We start from the raw sequence: 12804 nt of genomic DNA on the forward strand, positions 1-12804 counted from the left end.
AAGTCTACTGCACACTAAGGAAGGAATGAGAGTAAAAAAGGCAAATAACATCTTAAGAGTCTTAAGAATTTTTTGACCTTATAGAGTCCTGAAAAGGTCTCTGGGACACCTAGGGATCAATGGACACACTTTGAGAATCACTGGTCTATGTCTACAGTGATGAAAATGAAGTATGAACTGTGAAAATGAAAAAAAAAAAAAGAAACAATTAGCACCAGCTTTTTTTGACAATCATCTTAAACCAGTATATACATGACAATCATGCTATGGTGTCTTTTATTTTTTATTTTCTGCACTAAAAAAATCAAGTTCTAATGTCTTACTTGAAAAGATTTATTATTATCATCACCCTTTTCATTTCTCTAAGCTTCTTCAGAATTTGTTTCACTCAGAACTTTGCAACTCTAGAATTATAAGGTCTGAATTAAATATTATATGTATTATAAAAATTTGCTTGTCTCTTCTATTTTTGCCTAAAAAACCCCACAAAAAAACTATATTACACAGAAATCCAGAGTAAATAATGAAATTTGGCAGGCATAAAACAATGTAAATTCTTCCCAAAACGGCGTTTCTCTACATTAAGTCTCTTCAATTTTCTTGTACAATAATAGTTGGATGGAGCCAAAGTAGTTATTTACTTTAAAAATGTCAGTAGCAATGAGAATGCTTTACAGTAAACTAAAAGTATATATAGAAAGTATATATATATATCCATATAGAAAGAAATTTGAATTGTGTAGTATAAAAGTTACATTTTCTCTCTCTCTAGATTCCAACCTCATTTTACCTAAAGAGTCAGATAAAAATATAATGTGACCTGTATGTATAACTGAATCACTTTGCTGTATACCAGAAACTAACACAACATTGTAAATCAACTATACTTCAAAATTTTTTTTAAATAAAAATAAAAGCTATAAGATCTCTGAAAATAAAAATAATGTGACCTATAGAACTTAAAATAATGTGGATTTTAGTTTCAAATGTCTTAATGAGGAAAAGTAGATTTTGCTTCTGTGTTCTTTTAAGAATAAGTAGAAGTAGAAATTTTATTCCATTGTCTTTCTTATGTTTAGAAATAGGGACGTGCCTCCTGACTTTTTCTTTTTTTTTATTGACCGCACTTTGAGGCTTGTGGGATCTTAGTTTCCCAACCAGGGATTGAACCCGGGCCCTTGGCGGTGAGAGTGTGGAGTCATAACCACTGGACCACCAGGGAATTCCTACCTCCTGATTTTCATCAAGCATTTTCTTCTTAAAAACTTATCTGTTCTTGTTTGATTTGTAATATTAATATTTTGATTAGTTTCTGTTCAAATGATCATTTAATTAATTTTATCTTTCAGTATTTTAAAACACATTGAGGTATAAAGCTATGGTTCTATCTACATTATTTCTCTTTATACATCTGAAAACCATAATACCCCAATCAAAATATTGCTGAAATGTTTTCATTTGAAATCCAAAAGTTTTTTTTGTCACCTCAGTGATTAAAATATATATTTACAGACTCAACAAAGTAATAAAATAAAAAAGGCTATTTTTCACAGTCTGACTCATTATACATAAAGATTCCTTTCATCCTATCCCATCCCCATATGTCCCCCTCCCTCCCAAAGATTATCTTGCACAACAGAGAATGGGTGAAATATAATGATGTTACATAATGTAGTACATTCAGATGAAAAGTGGGGGAAAAATCAAGTAATTAATGGATAGATATCTGGAATTAGGCAATGTTGTTAAGTAGCTACCTATTAGCCTTTGGCATTCCTCCACCTCTCCCCAGGTGGCATTTCACCCAGTTCCAGGATCCTTCCTACCCAGGTGATAACGTTCCCAGCCCCAAGCTCAGATTGTACCCTCTGTCCATGGTCCCGCACTGTGTCCCCATCAGCCTTCTCATGCTCCATGCTTCTCATTTCTTTCCTCCATCAGCATTTACTTGCCTGTCTCATTTGCTCTGGGTCCTGCTCTCTGCTGGTAATTTGGTAAATTAACTTTTTGAAAATAAATTTGTTTAAACCTAAAATAAAATAATTTGCAATCAAAAAAGTAAGTTGAACTTTGTTAAAGACATGTCATAAATAGCATTTAAGGGACTTTGACATATTAAAAATTAGGCCTTTCTCTTCTCGGATCATGTATTAATAGTCCCGCTCAATCATATAGGCCCATAGTTAGATCACGTGACAAAGGCACAGCAATACTGAAGCCAAGTTTGATACTTAGATAGGCCAGTTGGTCTTGCTATTCATGTCAGATGAAATGAACATAGAAGTCCTCAGTATGAACCAGTAATTCTTTACGTGGATGGCTTGACACACTCATGGCTACTACTAGAAAAGAACAAAAGTATCCATTGATGATACGTCAGTGAATTCACCTTTGGGAAGGAAGGTGCATAAACAAGAGACAGTGTCATATGTTCAGAGCTATATATTTACTGTCTGTGCCTCTGCATGTGCAGCAGAGATATTTCTGGCAATGAATGTTAAATGACTATAGAAAGATTTGAAAATGCATAACTAATCTTTCTAAGAAAATATGGAAACTCTTAAAAAACCAAAACTTTAGAAGAATACTTTGATTTCCACAGACAACAAAGAAATACAACCCTTGCCTCCAGAGAAACAGGCAGAAAACTTTGAAAGCTGAAATCCAATTTGATTCTCTTAGATTTTTGCTGGCTATTTGCTGTGTTCACATCATTACAGTTTGTTTTCTTTTTATTTTAAACTATGCAAATTTTCAGTTTTAAAGCTTTTCTGTGCTGCCTTTCTTTTCTTTGCACAAACACATTGAAATGAGGAATGTTAAGTCTGTTTTTATTAACCTCTTACACACATTCCAGAAGACTTCACCTCCAAATGATCTCATTCTGATTTCTTTTCCTTTTGAACCCTCTCCTTTCCAGAAAGAGAGAACACCAAATTCCTTCTGATCAAAAGTGACCATCTGCTTCCGGTCAGAAGAGAATGGACCACTGATCAGCTACTGCCTTTGTAACTAACACTTCTCTCCACTCCCAGTGCCCGCCCTGTTTCCCAACCCAGCCACCCATACCACTTGCCCAAGACAGCAGCTCTCACAGAGAGATGGCTTAGTCAGAGTTCACCACGGCAATATGGATAGGAAACTCTTTGACAGGTGCCGCAAAGGAGCCTTGCGGAAAGTGGAGTTTCCAGCAGCGGTCTGTGGAAGTAGCTTCAGGGCCTTCTCCTAAAATTCAGCCACAACAAGGGACCTTCAGTCATAGTTCCTCACACAACTCAGTCAATGATTCATCTTCTTACTAACCTCTCCAAGCTCTCATCTTATTGCCCAGGGTGGAGGGATACTTCTATCCATCCTGTATGAGTGTTTCTAAACTTAAAGCTTACCTAAAATCTCAGCACCAAACAAAAACAGGTCAGGAATTTAAAAATGCCCTTAATATATATATATAAAATGTAATACATTCCATAGCAACTAAATTAATTTTCAAGGTTTTAAAAATACTTCAATTTGTTTTAGTTTGGGTATGGTTTTAAAAAACAACCTATTTTGAAACTCTTTTCCCTGGTTGGCGTTACCTTCTAAAACAGCCGGGCCTATATTCCACCAAACCAACTGGCTTGGAAAAAAACATTTCCAGGGATTTCTAAATACAAACGGAGAGTTGTTTAGGTATCAGGATGATCTGGCACAATCTGTCTAAATCCTTCCCTTCAGGTTTCCTAGCATGCAACTAAACCCTGGAGAGAGAGAAAAAGTTCCTCCTGGCTTACTCCATAATTCTTACCTGACCCATATTGTCTGCTACTTCAAGCAGAAATCTGCTGAAAAGCTCACCAAAAAAAAAAAAGAAAAAAGAAAAGCTCTTTAGGGACAATTTCATCACCCTTGATAGAAATGACTGCAGATGTACACACAGCCTCCTCTACAGAGCCTGCTTGCTGCTGCACTCAGCTTGTGCAGTGGGAGGGTTTTACTTCCCTGGCTTGTGGCAGCTTAATTATCAGCCTTCAGAAAAGAGGATCAAGTAGGTAGACCAAGTCTAAATTGTATTCCGCCATAATTTCTAGCAACCTCTAATCATTTGTAAGGACTGGAGTGTAAATAGCAAATAAGTAAATGACAATTGTTTTTAGTGAAATCAGGAGAGTTTGATTTCAAAGGAGCCAATGTATTTAAAAAGCAAAGGCTTATTAGGTGCAGTCATAAACACGGGTTACATTGCCGATTCTGACAATTTCCAGCTATGTGTTCTTCATCAGTCATGCTGCCACCCGCACACCCTGACTCTCTGATGGCTCACTCAGGAAACAGAAATGAAAATATCTGCAACGAATCCCTCATCCACTAGGTGTGACAAAATGAGAAAATGGGTGATGAAACACTTTGCACAATGTGAAGAACTATTCTAAATGTATGAGAATATCCATTAGAGCATTATTCAAAGAAAGGGAGTTAAATGCATTTTGCTGCAAATTTTAAGACCCACACCTAGGAAAACTCAGACAAAGTATCATAGAAATACTTAAATCATGATAATTAAAAATAGAGTGAAATAAGAGAAGCATTTGACTACTGTGACATTTACAATTATGAAATATTTGCAGTAAGAAAATGAAGTAAGAAATCAACTGAACTTATTTGATGGAAAAAAAGGTGAGAAGTGGAATTTTAAGTACTCTTGGACAGTACAGTAAGGCTAACTAGAAAAGGGAAACTGCTTTGGTGATAGTCTATAAACTGGGCTGAGTAAATGCATATTCACAATTATCTTAATATTTAAGCTGTTTCCTTAATTGCCTGCTAATTCAAGGAACATCACAGTGGTTTGCCCTTTGTACTGCCACATACATCCTCCATTGCTCCTAAATATCTGATTAGTTGGGACAAAAGCATATTAAATTTAAAAAATTTCTGAGAATACAGAGAAATGCAATAGGAAAGTACAAGTCTTAATTTTAGTTTTGTGGAAAGTACAGAATCATAGAATCAAGTGTTTTAGGGCTGGAAGGGACTTAAGGGGGCAAACACTACTATTGTTTTTTTTTAATCCTTTCTTTGATATATGTTTTTGAATTAAAATTAAATTTAAATTTGAATTACAATGAAGATAATTTTATATTCACCCTGGTTTGATCCCTGTCACTGGCAGTGAGTGGCATTCTTTCCTGGGGAAAATTCCACAAATTGTTGGTGTCAAGTTAGGGACAGATATTAACTTGCTTTCCTTCCTAACAAAGTCATGGAATCAAGTCTAGGTGCCTGTCTGGAGCAAGACTCATTGGATTTGTCTTCCTCTATCCAGAAAGCTGAGAAGATTGTGAAGTAGATCAGACGTGCAAGAAAGGAAGAGAGGAAGCATTGCCTAGAGTAGCCCAACCCCATTATTTATTTACATGTTTATGTAAGCTCTGGTACTTTTATTTGGTAATAATTCCCCATCTATCTTATGTTTCCGACATGAAACTTTGTCCTGCAACTCAATATTCTATCATTATAGCTCGCACTAGAAACGAAGCAGTAACTTTAAATTCTCTATTGCAAGGAATCAAATGAGAAAGCAAAAACTGACACACTCATTTTAAGCTGCATCATATAACAATGGCTCAGAACCCAGTGGTTTATGAATGAAATAAAGATACTTTATTTATTACACAGGCACTTGGATATTCACATGCCAACACATCTGATACACTTGACAACTACGGAAACATGAGTGGAAAAAACGTGTTCGTAGGATCAAGAAAGAACTTTCACCATGTAAAGGTGAATGAGTGCATTAACAATTTTTTCCTTTACTTTCTCTAAGAATTTCCAAAATCCACTGAATTTTTTTTTTAAAGTTACACTTGAAAAACTGATCTACATTCCAACTGGTATGCTAACTCGAATTGTGAGCAGTTTAAACTTTTATCACAGTGCAACATATTTATAGTCATGCTTGAACAGATTAGGTCAGTAGCATGCGTTCCATTCTGCAATATGAATACTGTTAATCTATTTCCCAACAAAAGTCAAAAGATGCCCAGTGCATAGAAAAATACAAATCACTGTAGTCAATACATTATGGGACTGATCTTGGGACTTACACAGTGATGATGAAGTCCTGAAATGCCATGCCCACAAAAGCACATTAAAAAGTGGATAAACATACTTTATCAGACAATCTCTAAAAATTAAAAGATGAGGGCTTTAAATTTGGGGGATGTTCTTGCTGTGTGCTTTGAATAGCGCCTTTCTGCTCACCTCCTTCTGGCTTGACTGGTCCATCAGACATCACCTTCCTGAGGGCTAGCTGGCTTTGGTCTTGGTTGCCATTAGCTGGTGGAGGCAGATTATCAGACTGAGTTCTTTGAATGGGGAGGACTCCTGCTATGCTGTGTCTGTGCTGCTTCCTGGCATGATTAGACTGACCGCTTTTATGTGCTGCTGTGGTACTGTGGGTGAAATGGAAACCCAGAGTATGTATCCTCAGATGGAACCAGCTTGAATGTTATTCATGCAAACAGAAGTGATCTTTTGCTCTATCGAAGTAAGTTGTGTGTTCAAATGCCAAAATGACACCACATGCACAGCACTAAAGGTGGTTAAAACTGGCTGTTTCTTTGGAAATGATGACTTTGGGAGATGGGGAGAACATTCATCTATCTCCGTTGTTTGGCTGATGCCTCTTGGAAGTAACAGTGCCCCTACATTTTTAAAGTCTCTGTACTCACTAAGTTCCTATATAATTCTATCAATTGAAATTACAGCAGTTAAGATGGGTGAATTGTTATGCTTTAATTGATATCTTGACTTCCAATGGTTAGAAAAAAGAATAACCCTATAAATTCTCTTGTATCATATACAAAGTGTGATCCAACAGAATGGACCCAACTGTGCTCCTTAATGAGGTAACATGGCCTCATTGAATATGCTTAGACATATATTAATACTACATACTTTTTTGAGAATATAAGAAACATTATTATCTTTACAGATTTTTTTTTCCAAAAGACTAGAAAGTTTCTCACACGGAAAGCTTCATTATTTCACATGCATAATTTATTAAAAATTTTAAGCGTAAAATGGTTTTTCCATTTCCCCTAGGTTCTAGAACTTGACTGTTGGTTACATGACTCTTCTGCCTAAAATTTTTTAGTGTTTTTCAGAGGTGAGACTCTCATTGCTAATCTGCTCAAAATGCTTATGTGTGCCTTTTTTTGGTGTAATGCCTGGAAATCTGGCAGCCACTTGTGCTTATAATTCCTGTATTCTAAAGGATATTTAAGTGCACACAAAAAGGACACACAACATATCTTTGCCTGCACACATCACAGACACAGCTACCAAACACTATGAGCCAGGTTGGATGGATGGTGGAGACAAAGGAGAAACAGCCAGTTTTATTTCGTTCTATGTAAATTAAAACAAAAAAGAACTAAATGAGAGAGAGCATATTTATGTATCGATACTGTTCCTACACAAAGGGACAGAGAACAGAGGGGGCAGGGAATGCACAAAACAAAGCAAATGGGGAAGGACAGCAGGAAAGAAAGGCAACAGATGAACATTAAGCTGCCATGCTGAGGAATTTATTTGTGTCTATTACTTGGTTGAAGGCAGAGTTGTTGCACGACGGCTTCGGCAGCGGCTATAGCAGCCCTTGCATCTTCCAGGTGGGTCTGAGTGACGTTGGTTTTGCTTTGACTGCGGGATGGTCCATGAGAGCAGAGATGGCCTTCGGATGAGGATTTCGAGCTACCGGGATTGCTATGGGATTTCTCAGTGGTGGGAAGCTGCATGTCTGGTTACAAAAGGGTAAAACATGAGTTAAAGTTGCTCCAGCGTTCCTCCTGTCAAGCTGGGTCTCACATAATTTGAAACCGTCCAAGATTTATGTTAATTCTGTTTCTTTTTTTGGCGCGTTTATGCAACTGCTCACCATACAGCAATGTGATTCAACATTTGGGAGACAATTTTTGGGAGGAAAGGCAAGAGGATGATAATCTTGAGAAGAGAGGTTTGAGAAGAGGAATGAATACATTCTAAGTAGTCTCATGTAAATGAATATATTAACTTATAGTTTGACCAAGCAACTCTGCTAATTCTAGTAGGGACCAGGTAAGAAACAATAGGCTGACACTGCCGCAGGAGGAGTTTTAAGTAAAATTCCTGGAGGAAGGTGTGTGAGTCACTGGGATACATGGAAGTGGAGACTGTATTATATCATCATCTCAGGTGATTTTAGAGAATGTATATATAAGATCACACATTTACTGTGGTAGTCGTAGAGAGAGAGGTCTTTATACCAATAATCTTCCAGAATGTTAATTAGTGCAGAGTTGATCTGGCTAAGTGGAATCCAGAAATGATCTATACAACTCATAAGTAATCTATAGCACTTATTGTAGTCAGTGGTTTATTGTATCAACTCAGTGGCCTCCTGGACGTGACTTCAGTTTTTCATCTCCTAGAACACTTGCATTTCCAATCCAAATTGCAAAGAACCACTTTTCAATTTGCTGTACTTCCTGAGAAGAGGCGAAAAGGAAGGAATACTCAGATCCAATATAAAAATTTTTATTTAATATTTATAAATAGCTCAGCATATCCTGGAAAGATATTACATGGTTCTCTCATACAGGCAGTAACTCATTTTATGATGAAGATTACTGTTGTGTTATAGGATAACTGGTTAATGAACCTCCCAAAGGAAAAGCTCATTCCAATGGGAAAGCTGTGCGTATTGCCAAACCCAATGTATGATGCTGCAATTTAAAAATAATAATAGTAGTTAAAAAAAATCATAGAATTAGTTTGAATGCACCATTTAGGAAAGGTTTAAGTAATTTTCAGCATACCAATTGTTTTGATGACATGAGGAAAATGTTTTTGATATGATTAAAAAGCAGAATGCAAAACTGTTTATATCCATATATTACATATATGATTTATGAGTAAGAATATACGTATGAAAAAATAGGGATTTAAACAGAAGAAACATGCATAAATGGTAATGATTATGTCTAGTCAATGACCTGTTGAGGATTTTTATGTTTTCTTTATGAAATACCCCAACGTATTTTATAAAATCTTATTAACCTAGATTTTGAGAGCTGAAAAAGACCCAATAGCTAACCCAACCTCCTCCACTTTATAGGTTGAAAAACAGAGAACCAGAGAGGTGAAGATCACAAAGGCATCAACCTAATTATGGGCTGATCTGAGACTAAAGCAAATTTCTCCTGATTCCATATCCATTACTCTTTGCATGATAATATATTAAATATTTCCCAATATAATACTTTTCAAAGGATATTAAATATACAGGCTCTCATATTCAAGAAGATAGTGAGTGAACAAACAGACAAAAGTTTTTTTCTACTTGAAATATCTCCTACCCTTGGATGGGTCAGGGAAGATACCATGGCTTCTGCTTTTGATGACAGATGGCTTTGGGGACTGCTGGCTGCTTTGACTGGAATGGGACTTGCCATGATCAATGCTTTCAGTCTGTTCTTTGAGAGGATACCACCTAGGCGTGTTATCGAGGTGAGATGTGCTAGATAAATCAATCAATACCTGAAAAAAAGTGCAATAAGTGAATAAAATTTAAGGATTAAGCTGTAATTCATTTGTTGTCTTTTTCTGTGATCTGAAATTTATTCAAGGACATAAGTCAAAGGATATAGTATAACCTTTAGGATGATGAGGTCTTCCTCATTTTTCTTCACCCATGATACTGAGAATGTCTTGTGCATACCAGATGCTGTATAAACGTTTGGTTAAATCGAACTGTATGACATCTCTGACTATTAATTAAATTATTTGGAGATGATGCAAAAAGGTAGAGTCACAAGTCAATCTCGTTATGAAATAAAGTCTTCTTTTTTTTTTTTGTCACTTTAGCAAAGCTATACTGTAACTAACTTTTAAACCAGACACCCCCATGATCTACTCATATCTGACCCAAGCACACTTTTCAAATCTTTTTTTTAAATTAATTAATTTATTTATTTATTTATTTTTGGATGTGTTGGGTCTTCGTTTCTGTGCGAGGGCTTTCTCTAGTTGCGGCAAGTGGGGGTCACTCTTCACCGCGGTGCGCGGGCCTCTCACTATCGTGGCTTCTCTTGTTGCGGAGCACAGGCTCCAGACACGCAGGATCAGTAGTTGTGGCTCACGGGCTTAGTTGCTCCGTGGCATGTGGGATCTTCCCAGACCAGGGCTCGAACCCGTGTTCCCTGCATTAGCAGGCAGATTCTCAACCACTGCGCCACCAGGGAAGCCCAAGTCTTCTTTTCTTAAATGGACACATCATATTCTTTTTTTTTTTTTTTCACATTATATTCTTAAACTGGGCTAGTGTGTTTTTGCAGATTGTTTGATTTTAGTTACAAGAGGGACAAAATGAAAAAGAATGGCTAATTTTCAATTACTAACTTATTCCCTCTATTTTAAAACATACTTTAGTTCACATTTGAAACAGAGATATTACCAACAGTTTACAATAAGAAAGCGCTGTGTCATGGTTTAATTGGCAACATTTTTTCTTTCTTAGTGGTACATAAACAATGGTGCATTTTACAGTAGTTGGCATCTTAAATTTGAGCAGATATTAAAAAATAAAACCACACAATGGATATATGCTTTAGGTTCATGTGAACAATAAATTATAAGGACTTCAATAAATCAGCTTTTTGAAATAGGACAATAAATCAGATATAACCGTACTCTAGAGTAGTCCTGTCTAAGACCAAGATTAGTCCAAGTGGCTATACCACATGGAGCCTGCAGGTGAAGTTCAAATGATCTAGTTTTGATGGGAAAGAAGTACAGAGTGTAGGAACCAAACAAGACCTCATGTCACCTAGACTACTCAACTGTTTTCTATTGTCTCTATCAAAAGGATATTGTATTTTCTAGGTGTTATATATTTTTGGAGATTTATTTTTTTTAACATTAATTCATAACTTCTGCTTTAAGCAAAGATCACTAAACAAAATATGTATTTTTGGAATATGATAGATGAAAAATATCACAGAATCTGAGCATCCTGCCACATTTCATAATTAGGTTACATTCCTTGTGAATTTATAAAAATTGTTTTTACTATTTTCTCCTACTTCTAGTTTTGCTTCTTAAAATATTTTGAGATGTTTTGTGGGACACTTAAGAGAAATAAGAATGTAAAATGTCACATCAAGTCATTCATACGTCCAATGAGGAATAGCAATTAAATACCCTGAAAATGCATTTGAAAAAAATCCAGCTCATTTTATAATACAATAAATTTATCTCAAATCTTTTACATAATCATTTAGATTTACAGTATGATTATATAACTTTCTATCAAAACAATTAATATTTCATCTTGCAAATTAATTATAAAGTACATCAAGTGGTAAAGTGAAAATTATTTCTCCAGTTGCTATTCATCTATTCAAAGAGTCATTTGTAAATAAATTCTATCCACCAAAGAATTTTATCCAGAAAGTTATCTTATACACTTAAGAAATATGCTTTCCATAAAGGTTTAATTGATGGTTTATAATGAAGCAAATAAAAAAAGGAAACCATAGGCTCAGCTCACCAAGAAAATCATTGGAAGAAAATCTATCATAATCCCAGACTGTCACCTCCAGTGTTTTCTTCTTGAGCTACAGTTCAAATCAAAATGTCATTAACCTCATTTCTCATCATAAGTTTTCATTATACTCATATAATAGACTCATTTATATTTTCATTCCTTGAACTCTTTCCGCTTATGTAAAAATACTTTAAGTTTATATAAAACTGTATACTTATATTCAATATTATGTAAACTGTCAATCATTTTGTGGTCCAACCAAGTATTTGATCATAAGATACCTCACTATTTTGCAAAAAAAAGGGTGATTTTTACTTATTTCCTGTTATTCTACCCCTGCCCATTATTAAAAGTGCCAAGCAGAATCTATATATACTCTTTAAATACATGAAATTCATAGGTTGCAAAAATGTCTAGGTTATTCAAAGTATTTGGATTATAGTTTTTTGTTTCAGTAAATTGCCAAAACACATTAGTAGCACTGTCTTATTTCTGCAGATGAATTTAACTTATTTTAAATTCAAGAACCCAGATTATAATTTATATCCAGTTTCAATTTCATAGTCAACTTAGAAATCTTACAAAGGATAAATTAGAAATCTCATTTTCAAAGACAACTCATTTGTAAATTGTTTTCATGGATGTCTTCTTCCTATTCTATTTGTATTCTTTTCTCTCTGAATTCATCTTTATAAACCATCAGTTATTTTCTATTATTGATACAAAGTTATGACATGAAGATTTTCAGAAACACATTGATGCAATTTTGCTTAGAGTCATCTATTTGTTGTGATAATCCTTTACACTAGTCTTCTTCATGCTTTCTTCTGCACAGTTTAGTTGCACAATGCCAGATCCATAGGAAGCCTCAATTTAGAAAAGAGATGATCCCTAAATTGTTTCCAGGAGGGGTAATTCATTTCAGTGCATCTGAATCTTATTTTTTCTTTGTTTATGAAAGTCAAAATACAGCTAGTTGGAAAATACTTTCCACCAAAATATGATAAATAGAGCCCAGTCTATTGAAATATTTAATTTTGAAATAATCAGTGGAAAATGTCCCACTAGTCTTATGCATTTTGTTTATTTTTTAGCTGTTTTGTCAAAATGTGCACATTTTCTTTCACTGTATCTTCGAACTGCACCCAGTTCATTTTACTGGCTATACTTCTTGCATGTATTTTACTTAATTTTTTTTTGTTTGTATGGAAAAATTGATATGAATCACAATC

At 35.2% G+C, this 12804-nt stretch overlaps 1 protein-coding gene across 1 annotated transcript in view; it reads right to left on the bottom strand.

Moving 5' to 3' along the window:
• Nucleotides 1-1315: 1315 nt before the first annotated feature.
• LOC309635762 (protein piccolo-like) overlaps nt 1316-12804 on the bottom strand; it is a 32546-nt gene continuing 21057 nt past the window's right edge. The window contains exons 4-7 of the mRNA XM_082407392.1: nt 11571-11642; nt 9384-9564; nt 7592-7786; nt 1316-6437 (exon numbers count right to left, since the gene is read on the bottom strand). Of these exons, the coding sequence (XP_082263518.1) occupies nt 6373-6437; nt 7592-7786; nt 9384-9564; nt 11571-11642 (513 nt within the window). The 3' untranslated portion in view covers nt 1316-6372. The remainder of the gene's footprint in view (nt 6438-7591; nt 7787-9383; nt 9565-11570; nt 11643-12804) is intronic.

Source organism: Balaenoptera borealis (assembly GCF_965194805.1).
Source record: "Balaenoptera borealis genome assembly, chromosome: 1".
NCBI classification, from domain to species: domain Eukaryota; kingdom Metazoa; phylum Chordata; class Mammalia; order Artiodactyla; family Balaenopteridae; genus Balaenoptera; species Balaenoptera borealis.